Source organism: Mus caroli, unplaced genomic scaffold (genome assembly GCF_978045245.1).
Source record: "Mus caroli unplaced genomic scaffold, Mus_caroli_1 scaffold_4, whole genome shotgun sequence".
Classification (NCBI taxonomy): Eukaryota; Metazoa; Chordata; class Mammalia; order Rodentia; family Muridae; genus Mus; species Mus caroli.
Window position 1 is genome coordinate 39,736,739 of NW_028227259.1, and position 23,065 is coordinate 39,759,803.

General features: G+C 46.4%; 1 protein-coding gene across 2 annotated transcripts in view; it reads left to right on the forward strand.

Annotated features, from left to right (window-relative positions):
• The window catches only part of Crmp1 (collapsin response mediator protein 1), a 50,527-nt gene that overhangs the window by 13,204 nt on the left and 14,258 nt on the right, over positions 1 to 23,065 (forward strand). For both annotated transcript variants that reach the window (XM_021162273.2, XM_021162274.3), the window contains exons 2-6: positions 10,024 to 10,112; positions 13,435 to 13,619; positions 18,123 to 18,287; positions 21,055 to 21,116; positions 22,834 to 22,914. In XM_021162273.2, the coding sequence (XP_021017932.1) occupies positions 10,024 to 10,112; positions 13,435 to 13,619; positions 18,123 to 18,287; positions 21,055 to 21,116; positions 22,834 to 22,914 (582 nt within the window). The remainder of the gene's footprint in view (positions 1 to 10,023; positions 10,113 to 13,434; positions 13,620 to 18,122; positions 18,288 to 21,054; positions 21,117 to 22,833; positions 22,915 to 23,065) is intronic.

Here is a 23,065-nt window from a genome sequence, read left to right on the forward strand (position 1 = left end):
GTTAGTGTGGAGATGGACTAGATAGAAGAATGAACCTGTGTGCACCTCTGACTGATCGTGCTCCTCTGTCCTTCTGTTTCCACCTTGGATGATAACACAGGGATTCTGTCACAGAGTTGACACCGCACTCTTGGGCTTTCTAGTCTCCACAATCAGGAGCAAAATAAACTTTTATTGGTTAATAACCTACCAGTTTCAGGTGTCCTGTGACAGGAGGTAAGGCAGTTGAAGAAAGGTATGAGAGGGTGAAGGATCTGAAGTTGAAAACACACATCTCAGAGTGATCCACCTCTCCACAGGACTGTAGTCAGATGCATTGCCATGTGTGGCCCACAGATGAACCTATGTCAGTTGTGTCATATATGGGTACTGAAGCACAGTTAGACATACACACATGACAGGGTGGCTGGACTCTGCATGGTGTCCTTAGAAGATGAGCTATGTTCTCTAGTAACCTACATGTTCTGTGATGTAATGAGGACAGGGGGCAGTGTCAGTTCTTAGCTGGGTAAGGCTCTATGCATAGTGTCTGACTCCCATCCTTCAAAACAGCCAAAGCTTTTTAATGTGCCTTCCCTTCTTGGACCACATTACCAGCAGGGATTAGCCTGACACATAGGATGACCTTGAAAATGACACAACAGATGTGGGTCTACTTTTGCTTAACCCATTGATAGAGGGGGGCAGAGCCCTTGCACCATCATTAGGGACAGTGAGAATACCCTTACTCATAGATAACCCCCAGGAGTCAGAGGAGTGGGAAGTCACAGTATAGGTGACTGAGTTTCTGCATTTGTAGCAACTTTGCTTGCTTCTTGTGGAAATTTAAGAATTAAAAATGAAAATGGAGACCCATGTAGATTTAGCTAGTGCTGTCTTTTGCAGACAGCAGGAAGGACCTGCCCCCTGGGGTCCCTGGAGAATGCACCATTTGACAACCTGATATTCTGTCACTTGAGAGTGCTTCCTGAACATCCACCAGAATGATAGGCCTGAGACCCTGCTGTCACATGTTGCCCTGGGAAAAGGCCTAAGCTCTATTCCTTGGGGCTCACCTACATTTCCGATTCAAGAATGGAACACCATTCTGCTTCCATCCGGGCAAAGGAAAGGGTAAATGGATGCTAATTAGACTGAGTTCCACCCTGATTTCCACTCCCTGGGTCTTTCCTGACTATGGATGTGTAGGCTGCCACAAAGATGATTTTGTGTGAGTGAATAAACAGATGTGTGTAGCTGTATAGTAGCACTTGCTGCTGCCAGAGAGCCTGGTGGGAGATACGGAGGGGATGAGGCTGTGGCTACTGAGGATACAACCCCATTGTGTCAGTGTGAAGGGTTTGGGCTGTTCAGCTCGCAGCCGGCACATGTGTTCACGGTGTCATTATACTGTACTGCTGCATAGCAAACACACCCACACTCCGCAGTTCATTTTTAGTGATCTGGAGATTTTGAGTGATGTCATTTGTTACGTCTGGACCACAAGAATTTTGCTAAAAGCTCCTGGGCTGAAATTTTACCAGATCACCCCAGAGTAGTTGGAGGCCATATAGACCTGGTCCTGGTGCTGTGCTATGGTCTTGGTCTCTGTCTCTATCTGCCTTTCTGCTCTCTGTCTGTCTCTCTGTGTCTCTGCTTTTGTCTGTCTCTCTCTCTTTCTGTCTCTGTTTCTTTTTCTGTGATTGAATGAGTGAACACCTACACACCCTATTGAATTTTTGAGTTTTGAACATGATCCTTGTTCACTGGTAGAGGTTGGAGAGTTGATAACTTTCTAATCTCAGCGTCAACTTCCCCCCTATCCATAAGGGAAATCATTTTTTGCCTGTGTTCATTTCCTGACATGTGTATTTTCTCCAAGGCGGGGAACCCCTGGTTTCTGTGAGGCTCATTTCCATGCTTTCCCTTTACAAAGGAAGCCCCCTCCCCCACTCCTAGGAGTGACTGTGATCTTCATTTTCCTGTCCTTCCTGCTTGTGAATATGGGAGCCTTCCTTGAATCTGTGACCTGAGGACAAGTGGTAACAGTCTTTGACATCAGGGGCTAATCTCAGCACAAGCTGAGCACCAGAAGGGATAGGACATGGGCCGTTTGGAGAATTAAAATGCTGAAAGGGTGGTAGGAGACTTGGCAGTTCTTGAAGTCGACGACATCCATCATGAAATGAGCCGTTTTAACTTTAGTTCTGTGGGGATGTAAAAATAGAAAAGCTTCCAACCAGTCCAGAAAGAAAAGCAGCAAGGACCCACAGTGCTGGATGAGGTGAGGGGAGAGAGGGACCTCTAGGTTTGGAGAGCCTCAGTGCCATGTGGACGGTGTGGCAGGACCACGGACAGCACCCACCATGCTGATCCCTGCCTTGAGCCCAGAATGCTTTTTTCGAAGGTCTGTGTCTGTGAACACTCTGTTTATGGAAGTGTTCCCCTCCCTGCTTTTATAGCTTTGTAAAGTTCCACTCATATTTTGAGAACCCAGCCCAGTCCCCTCTCTGATGACACAATTACTGTACTTCTTTGTCTAATTACAGCTTTTAGTCTCTGCTATATTTTGGACAGCCACAAATGGCCAGCCAGTGATTTTCGGATAAGTGTTAGGTGAAGGTAGCGCCTCTTTCTCTTCCTGTGACAATTCACAGATCATAGTAGGATTTTATGCAGTTTCCAGCAGCTGCCTTTGTAGAAAAGACCAATTTCATTTCCACTGTGTGGGAAGAGAGCAGGACCCCATGGGAGGTAGGATCCTGTAGTGTAATTCCTCTTGGGAATAGACATGCTGTGTGATCTAGACTCATCTCCAGCTGAGCCTTAGTGTGGCTTTTCTGTTGTGTGGATAAGAATGTCTGAAGTGTTGATTTAATTTTTTGTAGTATAGCTCCACAAAATATTTCCCATCTGTATGGAGGACAAAGGCCTCCTGCCAGTGTGCCTCTCTCCAGTGGTTCTGGTAGCAGATAATGCTAGGCTTGGAGCAGAAGCCCTTCCTATGGCCTGGGCCACCCTCCTACTCACAAGACTCTTGCTAGTAGAAGTGGCATTGCTGCCTAGAGCTGAACTCAGACAGACCCTTCAAAGGAGGCATTCAGCAGCCCCACCCTCTGTGAGCCTTGTGCTCTGGGTGTGCCCCTCTCCAGATAGTGCGGCAAGGCCTCCAGAGACTAAAAGCAGGAGAGAGCAATGTGTCATTTGTCAATCTCTCCCATGTTCTCTCTTTTCTTTCTCCCACCTTCCATCCCTCCTCTCCTTGTCAATCATTCTCTGTTTCATTCTCTTCTCATTTCTCCCTCTTCAAACTTCCTTCTTCTCCTCCCCTTCCCTGTTGCTGTCTGAGACCTGCCTCTCCTCCCACTCAGCAAATATTTGCTGAATACTGTGGGATCCCAGGCTGGCTCTTGGGGACGTAGAGATCCGATGCACGGGGCTCTATGGCTCTAAAGTGAAGGCACCTCAGCAGCCCATGGCTGTGTGTACACAGACAGAGGCAGTGCAGGGGTTTCAGGGGAAATTGTGTATCTTACTGCAGTGATGACAGGGAGAACACCACGGCCATGTAATTCCAGGAAGGCACGTTTTTTTCCTCCAAGTACTTCCAAATGAAAGTTGTGTTTTGCTCTTTCCTCTAACATTTTATCATCTGTCCTTAAAACTCCCTAGAAACTATGTGAGCAGTCCAGTCCATTGGTGGCATGACTATGTCACCACACCCAATGATTCTGCATCCTTTATTGTATATACTTTTTTGACCTTTTCCTGGAGACAACGTCCCACACCCAGTTTCGGGCTCACTTGATATATATTGTAACCCCCTATTCTTACCCTCAGGCCTCTGGACAATTTAAGATAACCAGTAACCTTCTTTCCATTTCCTCTTAGTTTCCCCTCCCACATTACCATCATGCAGAGCCCAGATTCATTTTTTATGAGGCGCATTCATGCCCCAGGGTGTCACACCTGGAGATCTTTCTCTGTTCCACACTCTGAGGTTACAGACATTCACGGGCTCAATGTTTCATGCTTTAGCCAACCACAGGTGGAGAATAGTGAACAGTATTTGCATCTTTTCTTAGCATGGACTTCTCCCTGGCCCTCCAGTTTATAGTCCTTCAATAGCACAGGCTGATAACTGTTGGCTTGATGTTTCCATTGGCCCAGTGTTACACATAACCCAGGGCGACATAATCTATAGATGCTGGATGCCAACACTGAACCATTATTTTGAGGGAGTGGAACCTGTGTGATGTCTGTGTGTGGTCCTGGGGCCAAATCTCTTATATATGTGGGGGCTATACCCAACCAAAGGCCTCCACCTGTAAATGGTTACTTACAAAAGAGATCTTGCCACAGGAAGTGGCTGAGACAATCCATCCTCCAGGCCTGAGCCCAGCACTGCTCTTGCCCTCGGTTAGTCCTAATTGGCGGTCTGTTCTAATGTTGCTCACACATGAGGCTGAAACCAGCATGTGCACAGGCTGGGCACAGCTACCTTCTGCTTATCGTTGTCCCTGTGGAACGAGCCAGCACTTCCCAGAAGCTACTGAATTTCTTCTTGATGTCTTCTCAAGGTGTTTCATTTTCTGTCCATTTCCTGAGGTAGTAGGTGGCCACACTATTATGTTCTATAAATGCATGAATCTTATGCATTGATGTTTAAAATACATACTTACACATAGCTTATGTAAATGTAATGGGTTCTTTTTTGTATAATAAAACTTACCTGGTGCCTAGTTCATGAGGGATTATTTGTTTATTGATTCAGTTTTGCTGCATTGGAGATGGAGCCCAGGTCCTTGTGCATGCTTGGCAAATATTTTCTCACTGATCCATGGCCTAAGCCCAGTGATATTTGTGTGTGTGTGTGTGTGTGTGTATGCACATATGCATGTTGTGTGTGTGGAAGCCAGAGGACACACATGAGTGTCATTCCCTAAGTGCCACTTGCCTTTTATTACTTGAAACCAAGTCTCTCATTTCATGTGTAATTCACTGATTATACTAGACTGGTTTTTCAGTGAGCTGCAGGCATCTGCCTGTCTCCTCCCTGGTGTCGGGATTAAAAGCACATGCCGCCACTCCTGGTTTTCTTGAAGTGGGCTCTGGAGATGAACTCGTGTTTTTGAGCTTGCAAGGCAGGCAACTTTATTGACTGAGCCATCTCCTCTGCCCCACATGTGAGTTTTTATGATGAGAAAAAGGAGTTTTAGAATGCAAGGTTCTTGGATCAGAGTTATAATATTTCTAAATTTCATCTGCTCATGGGGTGTCATGAAATCTAACGTCTGAAGATATTTTAAAATGTGTCACAGTGTGGTTTGGTGGATCCCATGTGGACAGGGAGTTGAGAGTCATTGAGTCTGACCTGTGAGAGCCTTGGCCACTTGTGCAAAGCGGGGCCACCCATGTTCCTGAGTTTAATTTTTCTGATACACACCATTCCATGTATCAGTTACAAAGAACATACTTGTCAAAACACTTTCCCCAGATGTCTTCTATGGATATTATCCCACTAAATTGACCTGCCCTGCCCTGTTCATGGGAGGTGTGAAGCGTTCATGGAAGAAGCTATATACAAAGTTCTTCAGAGTCTTCATAACATACTGCATGCTGTCAGGGTTAGGGCTTCGTGAGGAGACCGAAGCCTTCCTGCTGTGCCGGGTGGCATTTTCTGACTTGACACACCTGGGAACCCTGGTCTATGATGGCACTTTCTGGATGTCTCTGAACTGGAGCTTAGCAGCAATGATGCTGAGAATCCTTGTTTAGGACTGGGGAGATGGTTTACTTGGTAAGGTCTGGAGTGGAAGAGTAAATTGGTTCCTGGAAACCATACCAAAAAAAAAAATCCCAAACAAGAACCAACCAACCAAACCAAACCAAACCAAACCAAACCAAACCAAACCAAACCAAACCAAACCAAACCAAACCAAACCAAACCAAGCAAACCAAAACAACAACAACAACAAAACCCCCAAAAAACCAAACCCAAAACCAAACCAAACCAAAACAAAACCAGAGAAAGGTGATGGATCAGTTGTTAAGTGCTGGTGTGGAGAACCTGAATTTGGTCCCTGAAACTCACAAAAAAGCCTGACATAGTGGCGTGCCTGTAATCACAGTACAGGGTAGACAGAGATAGGCAAATCCCTGTAGTTCATTGGCCAGTCAGGTTAGCCTACATGGGAAGATCCAAGCCAATGAGAAGTTGTCTCAAAAGAGCAAGACTAAATTCTGGAAGATGACACTAGACCTCCATACAGGTGTACACACCATCTACATGCACACGTGTTCCCCCACATGAATGAACACATACACACATACACACACACACACACACACACACACACACACACACACACACACACAGAGAGAGACAGACAGACAGACAGACAGACAGAGAGACAGAGAGAGACACAGAAAGAGACAGAGAGAAAGACAGAGAGAGAGAGACAGAGACAGAGACGGAGAGTCAGAGAAAGAGAGAGGCAGGTGACAGACACAGAAAGACAGACAGAGGGGGAGGACTTTTACAAAACAAAGTAGCAACCATTTTCATGAAGGAAGAAAGATAGACAGACAGACACCCCAATTCTTGCCTTGTGTATACATTTTCCTCTACAGATTTCTTGGTGTCTGTCCCCTTGTGGTCCCTCCCTCTCACATACAGAATCTGGAGTTAGATGGAGGGGTGTGTTTGAGCACAGGCTCTGCTTTGCGACTCTGGAAACAGTTGGCTGGGGATGACCCGGCACACTGCATTTAAATGCCTCCTTTCAGGCAGTGCCTGAGAAACCCACTATTAAATGTGACAAGGCAGACACTGCTCCCTGCTGCGCAGCAGCTGTGGATGACGTGTGCTTGCCTGCTGCTGGTGCTGGAGAACCCTCACCTCCCACTTGTCTGTGCTGCCCCAGACACTCAGGGCCCAGTCCTCTTCTGTCTGATGCTTTGCACTGCTCTCTGAGGTCTCATGGGGTTGCAACATCCTCTCTGCCTCCTTCATTAGGAGCACAGGACAGGAGGTTGGACTGGAGGAGAGCTACTAATTTTGCACTTCTAACTTTAGAGACATTCCAGCTGGGGAGTGGGGGCTGCTCCTTATTTTTTCCCTTTGAACAAATGATGTCATCTCTTTTCCCTATCCTTACATATTCATCTTTCAAGGACCAGTTCAGGTATCCCAGGATACCCATCATCCTTCAGTATTTTCATCTGTCCATCCCTCCACCCACCCACACCCCCACCCACACATCCATCCACCTTCCTCTGATCTGTCCATCCATTCATCCACCTAATAATTCATTTTTCCATGTCATCCATCTATCTTTAATATATCTATTTTCCTTCCTTCCTTCCTTCCTTCCTTCCTTCCTTCCTTCCTTCCTTCCTTCCTTCCTTTCCTCCCTCCCTCCCTCCCTCCCTCCCTCCCTCCCTCCCTCCCTCCCTCCCTCCCTCCCTCCCTCCCTCCCTCCCTCCCTCCCTCCCTCCCTCCCTCCCTTCCTTCCTTCTTTCCCTCCTTCCTTTTTTCCCTCCTCCCTCCCTCCCTCCCTCCCTTCCTTCCTTCCTTCCTTCTTTCCTTCCTTCCTTCCTTCCTTCCTTCCTTCCTTCCTTCCTTCCTTCCTTCCTTCCTTCCTTCTCTCCTTCAACAAATGGATCTGTACTGGTTAGTTTTTACAGTCAAGTTGATACACCCTAGGATCACCTGAGAAGAGGGAACTTAGTTGAGGAACTTCCTACATCAGATGGTCCATGGGCAAATCTGTGGGGACAGTTTTGATTAATAATTGATGTGGGAAGGCCCAGCCCATTGCTGGTGGTATCATTTCCAGGCAGGTATTGTGGGATGTGTAGAAACCTAGCCGAACATAACATAAGTCAGTGAGCAAGTGAATAAATAGCTTTCCTCCATGGTTCCTGCCTCTAGGCTCCTGCCTTGAGTTCCTGGTCTGACTTCCCTCAGGGATGGATTCTGACCTAGAAGCTAAAGTGAACCCTTCCCACCAACGAGCTACTGTTGATCAGTGTATTACCACTACAACCCCTTAGAATCTAATAGGGCAAGCCACACATTAGCTAGACATGGATAAAGCCTGTGTGACAGACGCTCTCTTAAGGGCCATGGAAACAGAAAGCAGGTGTGATGTGTAGGTTCTCCTGGCAGGTGGCAATCAATATGTGATGCTCTCTCAGACGTCTCTGCCGTGTAGGGTCTGAGTGATGCTGCTAACTTCAAGACCCCATGATTTGTTTCTGCTCAGCCAGCCACAGCTTCCTTAGCTGGGATCTTTGGCTGGGCTTGCTCATGTCTTCCCCTCTCACAGCATCTGCCACGACAGAGACACCATTAGGATCATGGTCCTTGGGATCATCAGCTTGTCCTAAGAATTCCAAGGTTCTGGTAGATTCTAGTTTAGCTGGATCCATACTAATTGTATTTAGTATTTCACACCTGCCTCCTTTCTCTGTTTCCACTACCAGCTTCCTAGGTTCCCCTCAAATTCTCTGCTCTCCCCCAGGTAGTTCTGTCAGGGCCCTGTTTCAGGAGACTGGATTCTTCTGGTTCTCTGTCAGACTCTCCCTCCTCAAGGAAGGGGGCTTAAGGCACAGTTGGAGAAACCACAGAAACAGTAAATGAATACACACCAAAACTGGATAGCCTCAAAAATACAAAGAAAAAAATCTTAATGCGGAACAATCTTAATGCCCTTGATGAAATGAACAGACACTTATGTATCCACAAGGCAGAGTATCCTGTAGGCATCTAAAATCAGAATCATGAAGAACATGTCATAACTTGGGACATACCCATGGCAAAATGGAAAGAAAAAGGCAGAAACTCGTTTTCCCTGTCTGTGGGCTTCACAATCTTCAGTGTGTCTATAACAATGTCTTTCTCTCCTAGCTGTCTCCGTTTCCATTACCTGCTATGATCCAGCTCTCCACAACTTCTCTGTGGGTCTGAACCTGCCTTACCTAACCCCAGATGAACTTGGAAGACACACCCTTGCCCTTCTGACCCCCATGAATCCCATGGCTTCTTAAACATTGTCCTCTCATCTGTCAGCCCAGCAGAGTAGACCCAGATGCCCCATGTGTCCTCTGGCTTTTAAGAGCTTGGCCCTGACCAGGAGCCAAAATAATGAATCAACCAACATGTGACTCAGGCAGGGGGAGGTCAGGATGGATGGTCTAGAGTCACAGCTGTGGAAAACATCTAGCAATACGAAAACATCAAAATGTGTAGCCTCGGGCCACGTGTGAGGGGGAACATGCTTTTAAGTCTTTTTATTATCTTTTACAATTCTCTGAACACGATTATTATACTACTTAAAAAGTGGCTTATGAAATTTTTATTTTACAAATGACCTAGTTTCTCTAATGAGTGGAAGTCACGAGGGAGGGGCTAGTGTAGGCAGCAGGAGCTCAGAGAACTCAGTGTAGGTACACTGGAGGCTTCCTGTCCTTGCTTCCTCCACAAGTACAAAGACATTTCTGAGCAAGTCTGTAAGATTGCTTATGATCTGTTCAGACGTTGGGATAAAGGCATTGGTATTCATCGAGTCAGTGGGAATACAAACTAAGTATTTAGTTGGGAGCTTGCTTACAGTTTTAGAGAGTAAGTCCATGACCCCCGGGATTGTCAGGCAGACATGTAGGCACGGCTCTGGAGCAGCAACTGAGAGGTTACATCCTGATCTGCAAGTTGGAGGCAGAGAGAGAGAGAGAGAGAGAGAGAGAGAGAGAGAGAGAGAGAGAGAGAGACTGGGCTTCAAATGGGCTTTTGAACCCTTAAAGCCCACCTCCAGTACCTCCTTCAACAAGGCCGCACCTCCTAATCCTTCCTGAAACAGTTCCACCTACTATGGACCCAGCATTTAGATATATGAAGCTATGGGGACCACTCTTATTCAAGCCATTACAATGCTCATAAACATAAAATAAAGATAAATAAATCCTTAAAGGCCAAAACAATCAAAAGAACATATAGGTCTTATCTTTGTCATTGATCTAATGCATCGTTTTGTTTTTCAGAGTGACCGGCTCCTCATCAGAGGTGGACGCATCATCAATGATGACCAGTCCTTCTATGCTGATGTCTACCTAGAAGATGGACTCATAAAGTGGGTTGACCAGAACAGACTATTACATCCTTAACAGCCATACTGGGTGTGGGTGGGTGGTGGCTGGGTTTCATCAGGAATTCTAGGGGACCCATGTTCTGAGGGTTTATGATCATCTCTGTCCCCACTGCTGTGATGGCTCCATTGCTGCTCTCTACCATTGATATGAGATTGCATAGATTTCCTACCTAACTCTTCCCTCGGGGTCTGGAAGAGGAAAGGAGGAGAGAAGAAGGCCACCATAGGTCCACCCTGGAATCTGGTACAGGAACAATGGGAGGAGTGTCAGGTTTGAAGGGGCCCTGCCAGTAGGACCAGCCTGGAACCATATGTGCTTTAGGAGGAAGAGGCAGAGAAGGAGATGTAAGAGGATGGGAGGAGGAGGATGGGGTTATGGGTGCAATAGAAGATACCATTATGCAACGCACAGTGAAGAAAGGGGCTCAAGAATGTGGGCTGGCTCTTGCCTTCACTTCTTCTCATCCTAGGAAACTAGAGAAGCCAGTAGGGAGGTAAGAGTGGGCTCCACCACGAGTGTTTCCTGGGCACCCTAGCAAGATGCTAAACCACACGGTCTGGGGTTCTGTGGGCATGCAGGTGTAGGTCAGTGCAAGGGTCTACAGCCCATGGCAGCGTCACTGGGCTGTGCTGCCTGTGGAGGGGACTCATTTGGACCACTGCCCTTCCATTTCATAAACATAGTAGGCACTAAGAGAAGATCCATATGATGTGAATAGGAATTTTAGCTTTTTTTAATCTTACCCGGGCCCCTTCAATCTCCACAGGATCCCATGTGCTTGGAGAAGAGACTCTGAGCTCAGGTGGGAACTGTGTAAGGGAGATGGACAGCACTCCTCACAGCAGTCACAGTCAGCCATCCTTTGGATGTCCCCTTGACACGCCTCCCCACATTCCATGCTGCAGCTTTCAGCTGCAGGGAAGCCCTTGTGTGATGCCAGGGTTCCCAGAAGAACCCAGTTGTTACAGACACTCTGTGGGCCTGCTCACCTCTCCATTCTTACCTCTGAAGCCCGAGGCTTCTGTGTTCTACCGGGGATGGTTGCTTATTGGGGCTGGCATTAGGATTACCAAGGCAGTATTTTTTTTTCTCTCTCCATTGTTGATGTAGAAAAGTCAAGAGGAGTTGAGAGTTTCTGAGTTTGGTTTACAAGTGAATTTGCTGTCATCTGCATCTAGTGATGCCATCCAAGTGAGGACATTGGAAGATGCTGAGCTCCCATTCTGGTCTGGCTGAGGCTGGCCCTGGTGCCTTGACAGGGGCCAGGTTACTAGTGGCTGTGGTTATTCTTCTCAAGCCTGTTGTGAGGTTTCCTCCTGGGAGATGATTCTGTGTTCCTGTCTCAGCAGGGACCAGATTGCTGGCCAACATAGCAGGCTTGGTCATGACAGCCCGGCCCTCTGGGAAGCTAGGAGTCTCTCTTGCGGTTATCATTTTTTTGGTAGCTTTGCTGGGCAGGCCCAGGAGTTTTTGTGATGTTCACAGATGTGCTGTGATTGCTTCATTACAGGGAGGGAGCTGTGCCCAGTGTGTGTAGCACTGTCCCACAACCCAGAGCTATAACACACACACACACACACACACACACACACACACACACACACACACATTGTTCAATGTTCAGCTCACGTCCCAGATCAAGATAAGGCAGGTCCCTCTAAGAAGGCTTCTCTTGTTTGTAGATAATATCTTTGCCCTGTGTCCTCTCAGGATTATCACCCCATGTGCTCCATTGTCCTAACATCTTTTTTAAAATGTATGTTATTTTATATTATTTTTGAGATTAGCATAATTAAATGTCTTCCCTTTTTCTTTCCTCCCTCCAAACTCTCCCTCTTACTTGCTCGCAAATCCATGGCCTCTTTCTTCATTAATTATTATTACATTGTGTGTATGTATATATACATATATATTCCCAAATGTAACCCGCTTAGTCTATACAGTGTTTCCTGTATCTGTGTTTCCAGGGTTGACCATTTGGTATCGGGTAACCAGTTGGTGTTCATTTCCCTGGGAAGACTATTTCTCCTCTCCTCAGCATCCCTTAGTTGCGGGTAGTTCTTTGTGTAGGGATGAGGCCTCGTGAACTTTTCCCTGTCTCCTTCGGCATGTCCCTTGGTGTCATCCTTGTTCAGTTCAGGTTTGGACAGCCATGTCAGTGAGACTTTCTGAGTCTATGACATTCCTAGGAGACACAATCTCAGAACAAACACCCTGACCCTTTGGCTCTTACAGTTTTCCCAGCCCCTCTTCTTCAGTGTTTCCTGAGCTTCGGATGTAGGGGTGCTTTGTAGAAGTGTCTGTCGGCACTGGCCTCCACAGCTCTGCATTTTGACTGGCTGTGGTTCTGTAGTTTTCTCTGTGTGAATTGAAGCCTCTTAGGCGAAGGTCGAGGATGATGCTTATCTGTGGGTATAAGGACAAATGTGCAGATGGCTTTGAGGAATTATGCTAATTTAATAGTGACCTTACGTTCTTCTCCATGATCCATGATTTCCTAGCTCTGGGTTGTTGGCTAAGTTTTCAGTCCCAGACATGGTTTTCTCCTCTTATTGAACAGTTCTTAAGTCCAATAAGAGAGCTGCTGATTACCACCAAGTTATGCCCGCCACCTCTGATCATTGATCTAGGTTTATATGCATGCTGACCATTGATAAAGTTCATAGGCATCACGGTTGTGTAGGGAGATTCGATTGCCTCCCTCCTTATGTCTTTTTAAATTAATCCTAGTCCTCTTGGATTCGGGCCCACCCTAGAGACCTGCTTTATCTCTGTGAAGACCTTGCCTTTATTACAGAAATATTCTAAGTTGCTGAGGGTTGGAGCCATAACATAGGGATGTTAGGGGGACACATTTCAGTACTTAAGTGTTGGTGAAATCCTGTGGAACTAATGCTGCTGCTGCTGCCTCACTCAGTGACTCTTCTCTGTAACCCTTAGGGAACTGTCAAAACCACATACAGTTCCCTAGGGCTGACCACTTGGTAGAGAGGACAGTTTCTTCTTAGCTCTGCCATCTCCCCTCCTGGAGTCCCCTAAATAGCCCAGCCAAATGGCTAGCCCTCCTGCGCTTCTGAATTTATACTATGCTGCATTCAAGCATTAGATAGCAGGCTCTGAGCCCTTGAGAATGCTATGCCTGAGTCCTTCTTCTCAGCCCAGTACCCTGAGTCAGCTTGGGCGGGGAACACATACTTTGGGGAGCTGACACTGTATAGTCTGTACAAACAAACAGACAAACAAACAAACAGACAGACAAACAAACAAAAACCAACCCACAATTTCTTCTTTATTTGCCCCTAGACAAATAGGAGAGAACCTGATTGTTCCTGGTGGAGTGAAGACCATTGAGGCGAATGGCCGAATGGTCATTCCCGGTGGCATTGATGTCAACACTTACCTGCAGAAGCCCTCCCAGGGCATGACCTCGGCTGATGACTTCTTCCAGGGCACTAAAGCAGCGCTGGCAGGTGGAACCACGATGATCAGTGAGTGGCACTTTCCCTGGCCTTGGGGATATGGTCCATGAGCCCTGCCCTCCCCATCAGTGCACACTGGTGCTCAATGCATCTGGCCCTGTTCTCAGGATTCCATGTAACTCCTTGTCATACCCTACCACGATAAATATAGATCATCTCCATGGGTGCTCCGGTCCAGAACAAAAAGAGTTCAAACATGGTGGAGGTTAACTCTCTAAAAGGTATTTTACTGTGTATCCGAGTGAAATTGTTACCCTTGTGGTGTGTTCAGATTGGGTGTTTGCAGGTTCTTGGCCTCTTATTCAAGGACTTGAAACAAAAGCTCTCATAGGTTTGCAAAAAGTAGCGACGAGGTGTTATTTAAAGCAGAGTTAAAGAACAGGTCAGGATCCCCTGGGAAGGCAAGAGGAAGACACCCAAGGGCCCCATTATTGTTCAGGGAACATTATTGTTCTTCTTATGGGGGTTCAGGGAGTTCTGGTTGCTAAGGGCCATGATGAAGGTGGTTCTGTTGTGACTGATAGTGTAGATCACATACTTACTTTTCTACTGTACAAAGCCCTTACCAAAACGGATCTGATTTTAATCACATACACTTCCAAGTATGCATAGGCATAAGGGGGTAAACAGGAGATTCTACCTAAAAGTTCCCCTTCAGTTTGCTTTACTGTACTGCACCCTGAGCCAGTTCAGACTGAATGGGCCTTTCTGGTCTTCTACCTGGGTATAAGGAGTCCATGAATGAATAGGAAGCAAGACTAATGGTTGTTAAGGGAAGGAAAAATCTCTTCCATTGCTCTGAGAGGGGTGTGCATGCAGCTCAATGCAGCTGGATTCCTAGGCTGCTAACAGGTTGTTAGGTGTGTTATTTGTGTGTGTGTGTGTGTGTGTGTGTGTGTGTATAGCATGTGCAGGTGAGAATCTCAGGCTACCAAGTAAATTATTAGGTATTGATGTGAATATTACTTAAGGCTGTGCTTAGCCCAAGCGAAGTGGAGTCCCAGGGTGCTAAACTGTTCCTTATGGTTGCTTTTCTTAAAATGACTCGTGAATCATAGAGGCTGGGTACGTTATATTAAAGACACTTTTTTTTGAGCTTATAGTTTTAGAAAACTGAAGGTTTGAGATTCAGTGGCCCCGCTCAATTCAGCCTCTGTTGAGGTACTCCTGAGTCACATACTTCTGGCAAATGTCACCATCCTATGAATGCCAAGTGTGATGGGAGGAGATCACAAGGCAGGGCTCACTCTCTTTATCAAAGGCATCAGCTCACTGAGTGATCTCAGCATCAGTACCTTCTACCAGTACAAAAATGTAGTGTCCCAGCCACCTTCCATTAGGCTCTACCTCTCAAAAGCATGGGAATCCTGGGGACCCGGCTTCAGACACATAAATACTTGATGGACCTACTCAGGTCACATCTATGCTGAATCTGAAACCTCATTTACTATTCTGCACTCATATATGTGGATAGGAGGGTAGCGCTGCAGTGGTCACACCAGGCTATAGCTGGATCAGGGCACTGGCGCACTCCCTCTATGGAACCCATGCAAATGCACTACATCCTACTCATGGCTCATCCCAGTAAGCAGGACGGTCTTCAAGACCTCTCACCTCCTCTTGCAACAGCAGCCCTTCCCTTGCCCTCATTTCTACTCATATCAGCTGCACTGAGCTTTGAGGATGACTAATACCAGCCCATTGCAGTATGCCTGCTCCCTCTGCTTTGCTTTGTGTGAGTGCCTGCTTTTACTTGGGTCCCATTGCTATGAGGTTTTCTTTTAAAAGGCAAGACTTACGATATTCATTTGTCAAGCTCTGCTTCCAGAAAGCTTACTTTCAAGCTGCCCAGCCTTACCTATTCCTGCAGTGTATATAAGAGACTACATATGGCAATTGACAGCAGAGCCATCTGAGCTGTGAGAACCAACTCTCACCTAGCTTGGCTGACAAGTCAAGTTTATGTCTTTTTTAATGAATAGTCCTTGAACCCACTCACTGGCTAGGAGAGTGGATGAACCAGGACTTTAGACCAGAGTGAGCTCGGAACTGATCTTCAGAAACTACACAAGGATGGGCCAGGACTCAGCCTTGAGGAGCCTCAGTTTCCCTACCTGCAGGCTAGGTATTAGGGGTAACATTCCTAATGGTGGAACCTGGCATTGATAGTGTTAGAAATGATAGTGGCAAAGGTGGTGATAGTGATGATGATAGTGAAGATATCAGTGGACCTGATTTTGATAGCGGTATTGATGATGAAGATAGCATTAGCAATGGTGGTGATATAAACAGATATGATGGAGGTGACGGGGTGGTGATATTGGTCGTGGTGATGGTAGTGGTGATATTGATGTGGGCATATTGTGGTGATGGTAGTGTCCTATTTACTTACTTTTTCTATTGCTGTGATAAAACACCATGACCAAGGCATCTTATAAAAGACTTTAGTTGATGTCTTAATTAGGTCTTCTATTTTGCTCTGAAGGGACACCATGATGACCACAGTAACTCTTATAAAGGAAACACTATTTTGCTGTGAAGGGACACCATGATGACCACAACAACTCTTATAAATAGAAATTCATCTATTCCTTTTTAGTTTAGCTTCAGGAAAATTCTTGGGGCTGGTTTATAGCTCAGAGGTATAGTCTATTATCAGTATGATGGGAAGCCTAGTGGCATGCAGGTAGACATGGTACTGAAGAGGTGCTGAGAGGTTCTAAATCTGGATCCACAGGCAGCATGAAGAGAGAGTGAGCCATTGGGCATCGCTTGTGCTTCTGAAACCTCAAAGCCCATCCCCCGTGACACATTTCCTTCAACAAGCCACACCTTCCAATAGTACCACTCCCTATGAGTCTCTGGGGGCCATTTTCATTCAAACCACCACAGTTGGGCTTACAATTCCAGAGTGTTATGTCAACAGTGGCAGAGCAAAGTAATGGCAGCTGCAATAGCTGAGAGCCCACATCTTGATCTGCAAGCAGGGGGTAGAGGGCACATTGAAATGGGATGGGTCTTTTGAAACCTCAAAGTCTGTGCCCAGTGACACATCTCCAACAAGGCCATATTTCCTAAACCTCCACAAATAGTTCTAGCACCTGGAGGCCAAGTATTCAGATGTCCAAGTCTTATGGGGGACATTTCCTTCAAAGTACTACAATCCATTCTCTGGTCCCTGTAGACTTGTGGCCATATCATAATGAAGCCTGCGTTTGGTTAAACTTCAAAGTTCTTGTAGTAGTTTCACATTCACAGGCTCAAAAGTTTAAAAGTTCAACGTTCATTTGTTGTTGTTTTTTTAAACCCATAGGCCTTTTTTCCTTCACAAGTTGGGGTCTAACCTTGAGGGAATCCCTCCATTATTCCAATTCATCTCAGACTTTTCCCTGATTTCCTTATCTCTTCCAGTATAAGCCTTGGGTCCAACATCAACTTCCCTGTTGCTTGCTTCTCCACATATTGTGGATTTTGTATTTCACATTGCACTTCTTACTCTCCTCCTCTGTAAAGTTGAACAAGAGTGATTAGTAATAACCACAAGACAGAGTCAACACTAGGGTGTCTTGAAATCTCCTCTACCAAAGAAATTCATCTATTCCTTTTTAGTTTAGCTTCAGGAAAATTCTTAGGTCAGGGCCAAATGACAGGCAGATTCTTTGCCAAAATATCACAGGAATGACTGCTAGCCCAGTGGCTGCTAAAGTCCTCGTTCCTCTCTTGAGATGAGCTTCCACATAGATAGCTCTCAGCACTGCTGTCTCCCAAGCCCTACTAGGCTGACTCATTATGCTCAGCTTATGGACTTGATCTGCTTTTCCAGTCCAAAGGCTCAGTCTTCCACATTCCTCCTCAGAGCCACACGGTCAGATCTGTCTCAGCAATCTCCCATGACCCAGTATCAATTTCTAACTTGGTTACTTACTGTTGTGACAAAATACTATGTCCAAGGCACCTTATAAAAGAAAGTGCTTAATTGCAGTTATAATTCCAGAGGGGTAGAGTCCTTGATGGCATAATGAAGGCATGGCGGCGGGAACAGCTGGGAGCTCACTTCTTGATTATGAGCAGCAGGCAGAGTGCATATTGGAAATGGCAGGAGAATTTTTTGGAACTTCAAATCCCACTCCCAGTAGTGTTCTTCCTCCCACAAGTCACACCTCTTAATATTCCCCAAACAGCCACCAAATGGGGAACAAGTATACAAATGCTAGAGATTTATGGAAGACTTCTCATTCAAACTACCACAGTGGTGCTATTCATGGGCATGATGGTGGGACTATGATGATGGTTATGGGTCATGATTGTGGGTTATGGTCATGGTGATAGTGGTAGTGGTGGTGATGATGGTGGCGGTGGTTGTATGGTGATACTGATGGGAATGATGGTGATAGTGGTGATTGGTGATTGTGCCAGTGATGGTAATACTGATGGGATAGTGGTGGGGGTGATGTGGCCACTGTTGGAACATCTTGGGTTCTGAGCATCATGCCACATGTCTCTCTGTCCCAGTTGACCATGTTGTTCCTGAACCTGGGTCCAGCTTGTTGACTTCCTTTGAGAAATGGCACGAAGCAGCAGACACCAAATCCTGCTGTGACTATTCCCTCCACGTGGACATCACAAGCTGGTATGATGGCGTTCGGGAAGAGCTGGAGGTGCTGGTGCAGGACAAAGGTCAGTGAAAACCCAGAATGGGCCATACAATCCCTTCACCCTCTTCTGTGAGCCCAGCTTAGAGCTACACACTTCTGTAAATAGATGGAAGGATACACTCCTGTTTCAGGGAGTCTGTACTCTTTGAAACCTTAAGAAAGCATTCCTAGCCCACAGAATAAGTCCTATCTCCATAGCCTGACACAGAAGGCCTTTGCAGGTCTAGCTTTATTTTCTTGTACTTGGCACTATGGCTGCAATCCCTTGTCACCTGCCTTGCTACTGGCCTCTGCTCAAGCCATTTCCCCCACTGGAGTGTCCCTTTCCTGCCTGCCAAATGCTCTTCCTCACAAACCAGCCCAGCAGAACTCTTTCCCCTTAGCCTGTCAGAATTGCTTTATTCCTAAATACCTGAAGCCGAGTCTGACATTGTGGGGGCACAGCCTTTGCGTTGCTCTCTGATTTGTCCAGCTGGCTCTGTGAATAATTTTTGTGGGTAGACATCTTGGTATCCCACTTGGTTCCCCTCTGTTGGAACTCACACCAGGTGACCCTGCTCATTGCAGACATGTCTAGCTGTTTATCGTATTGAGTAGAAATGGGCCAGAGAGACAGGCAGAAAACAAGGACTGGCAGGAGGATGGAACAAGGTGGAGACATGAGTGGTCAGTCCAAAGGGGATCTTCCAGAGGTCCCTCCTGTACTGCAGAGGCTTCAAGGGGTGCTGGGTACATTTTTTATGTTTACAATACAGGTTATGTTTTCTAATTATAAAATTATCATGGTTCCTAATGCATAAAACTCAGAAAAGCAAGCGCTTCCCCCTCCGGTTCTGCTTCTGATCTCAGTGTGACATTGGTTGAATGTTACCGTCTCCACATCCTGTCCATGTCAGAGGTTTCTCCCTTATATGGATGTGCAGTTGTTGTAATTTGGAATCTTTCTCTTCACTTAATGTTTCATGAGTGACATTGCCCTCCATCAGTAACTTTTTAACGACGCCATTTATGAAATGCAATGGCTAATTTGCTCAACTGTTTTGTTTTAAGTGGGCATTTAGGTATTCTGGTTGTGTTATTATAAATTGTGTTCTGGTGAGTCTCTTCATACGCAAGCTGCAGTTTGGGATTTTTATGATTTCTTAGACCTCGAGAAAGGAAATCACAAAATGTGAAGGCTTTTGCATTTTTTTCCAGGACTGTGACTCTTATGATCAATTGATTTCCTGAAAGATGCTCCCATCCGTGCAGCCGCAGGGACACATCAGCGTCCCTGGGTCCTGAGTGTTGTACCATTGGGTATCACTGCATTTGTGATGCCCTTGCTAATTTCAAGCCAGGGTATCATTGTAGCTTTCATCACAGGTCTTCAATTGCTAATTATACTCATGCTTTGTGCATATTTGCCCCGTGTGACTACTCAATTGTCCCCGTTCCTCTCATCAGTTCAGAGTCCCAGTGTCTGTGCATGCTCTGCTGGCAGGAAGGCATGGTCCTTCCATGATGGCTACTGTGACTCTTGCTGCATGCTCAGTGTGTGGTCTGCTGTCTAGAAGGCATGGTCCTTGCATGATGGCTGCTTTGACTTTTACTGCATGCACAGTCATCACAGGAGAACCTGCCATCGTGATCTCGCTGTCCTCCCTGAGCCCTGGTGACAGTGATATTGCTTTGGTGTCTATGACTATATTGAGGTTTTATATTTTCAGAAAGGCCCATCTCTGCCATGAATGCAGTCTCTTAATGTCATATTTATGCTGGCCTCATGCATGTACTAACTGTGATATTTTTACTTGAATATACTTGTTTAGTCCATGGTATTTTTATACTAATCTCGGAAAACAATTTTCATTTCTAATTATTCCCATTATTTTAAGAGAAGGAATTTTTGTAATGCTTGTTTTTTTAACATCGGACACCTCGCTTGCCATTTCTGTTGCTGAGTAGAAGTCTCATCCCCTTTAATACTTTCAGGTTGTCTTAATCTGCTCCAAATGTTTTCACACTCTACCTACAAACCTGAGTCACACATCACAGGTCCCAGAGGAGCAAGGCTACATGACCCAAGATCCATGGCCTCTGTCCTCAAACAACTTGAAGAATGAGAGACAAGCCCTCTCAAGTCTGTCCCATGCTTCCGCAAACTGCTCCTCACAACCAAGTCTTGCCCTTCCATCCTTCCTTTTTAAATCCCTGCCTAGCCTCTGCCTGGAGTCCTGGCAGGATTCCCCAGCCTTTTCCATACTCATGTGTCCTCTGTTTCCAAGGCTGTCTCTCTATCACAGGCTGAGCTTCATGGTACGACCACCCCCCCCCCCCCGCCATGGGGAAGGGTTATGCACTAGACACAGAAGTTGATTGCAACTTTGTGTCACACACCAGAGTGTGGTTTGTACTGATTATGACATTGAACTTCATCTTGTGTATCTGTGTTACAATACAAAGAAGGGATTGGGAAGCACATGCTCTCTTTGTATCAGCTGGAGGAAGACACTTTTGTAGAAAGGAAGATAGCCCCACCATGCACACCCCTCTCTCTTTTGCACAGTTCCTGATCTTCTTCTCTACCTGCTCCCTCCTCCCTTTACTCTCAGATCAAGCTCAAGTTTGATCTTTCCCAGAAGGCTCCAGGGACTGACTGCCACCCGTATGCTGGGTTTGGTGCCACACTGTGGACCCTATGGCATCGTCTCTCCTGGTAGTTGCTACCGAGTACCAGGTCATTTGATTTGCTGCAAAGACCTTCGTCCCTACTCAGATATGCTTTTCTCCATCTTATCTTGCAATAGGTGTCAACTCCTTCCAAGTCTACATGGCGTATAAGGACCTGTACCAGATGTCTGACAGCCAGGTAGGCTCTGCTACAGCTTCCCTTTATCTGCGCAGGCCAGAGCCAGCTTTCATGGAGTCACTCCCAGCACTAAGTGATCATTTGCCTTCTTCTACCTTTGTTCACTCCTTAAAAGATATGGAAGTTGAGGTCCTAGGTGGGGTGTCCCTCACATAGCTCTTCTCCAGCATTCTCTGGGAAGCTCATTAACAAATAGCTGTTTGGAGCCCATTGTAGACATTCAGAAGTCATCTTCTGGACATGTCCTTCCTATAGGCCGGACAGTTGGCCTTGGGGCCCAGGGAAGGCTGGGGACCATCCCACTGACTCTGCAGGAGTGAGCTGTGGCCTTCCTCAAATAATGCAAGGCACCAAGGAAGTCAGACTCTCTGTTTTCTCATTTAAAAATTGTGAGATCTCCGGCCTGGGGTGCAAGGAGCTGAGGAAGACACCATTGCGCGTTTCCAAGGGCAGGCTTACTGCTGACACCCACCCTTCCTTCGTCAGTGGAGCCCTCTACCTCCTAGAGGAAGCTGTGGATGCCAATGCCAGCTTACCACACCTGTTGCTTGCTGACCAGCTAGAAAGGTCTTTCCCACCAGCTCTGGGCCTGAGGCTCATAATATCCCCAACCTTAGAGAGATTGTCGGTGTGTTGAGTGACTTCATAAAGTGAAATTCAAGGACTCTCAGGAATTGCACCTTGGCTGTTACTGCAGAACTGTGCTGACAGTGAGCTTTGCATGGAAGCCAGTCCAAAGAAGCACTTTGGATCAGACAACCACTTACCTAGGATGCCTTGAGCCTTTTAAGCAGACACAGGGTACTCTAGAAGCATTGGGCTGGTTGTAGTTCATGGAAGCAGTGCTGTATAATGAGTAGAATTATAACTAGTGCTTTTTTCTTACATTGACCCACTGAGGCACCTGGCGTGGATGTCAGCCATGGGCCTCTCATTGGAGATCTTCCAGACTGTTTCCTGCCTCTGAGAACTCCCCCCCCCCTTACATATGCAAGTATGCATCCCAGGAGCAGCAGTCTTGTACTTAGAAGGAAGACAAAGAAGATGGCAGGAGTTATAGCAGTATTTCTCAACCTATGGGTCACGATTCCTTTGGGGGGTCAAATATCAGATATCCTGCATATCAGGTGTTTATATTGTGATTCATAACAGTAGCAAAATTACAGGTATGAAATAGCAATGAAATAATTTTATGCAAGGCAACTCTTATACGGACAACATTTAATTGGTGCTGGCTTACAGGTTCAGAGGTTCAGTTCATTATCATCAAGATGGGAGCATGGCAGCTTCCAGGCAGGCATGGTGCAGGATGAGCTGAGAGTTCTACATCTTCATCTGAAGGCTGCTAGAAGACTGGCTCCCACATGGTTAGGAGGAGGGTCTCATTGCCTACCCTCACAGAGGCACACTTCCTTCAACAAGGCCACACCTACTCCAACAAGGCCACACCTCCTAAGAGTGACACTCCCTGGGCCAAGTATATTCAAATCACCACAGGGGTTGCCACAACAAGATGAACCGTATTAAAGGGTTACATCATTAGGATGGTTAATAGCCACTGTTATAGTGACACTCTTTGCCTTTGATTGGTTTGGCCCCACCCAACTTCCTACCTCTTAATCCTGAAGCTGGTAGCCCATGGGGTCTACAGAGGCTGCAGGAGTGAGCACAGAGTCCTACACCTTGATTTCTCACCAGCCCCATCTCTCCTCTTTAGCTGTACGAAGCCTTCACCTTCCTTAAGGGTCTGGGAGCTGTGATCTTAGTCCATGCAGAAAATGGAGATTTGATAGCTCAGGTGAGTGGTACAAGGTTCTCCCTCCTACCATAAAGGGGACCTGTTAGAAAGCAGACAGTAAAAGAGGGGTGCATCCTCCATGAGTGAGATGAGTGGGTGGGGAAGGATGGAGTTGAACATTGGATGCCATATCACATGTGCAGATGAGAGA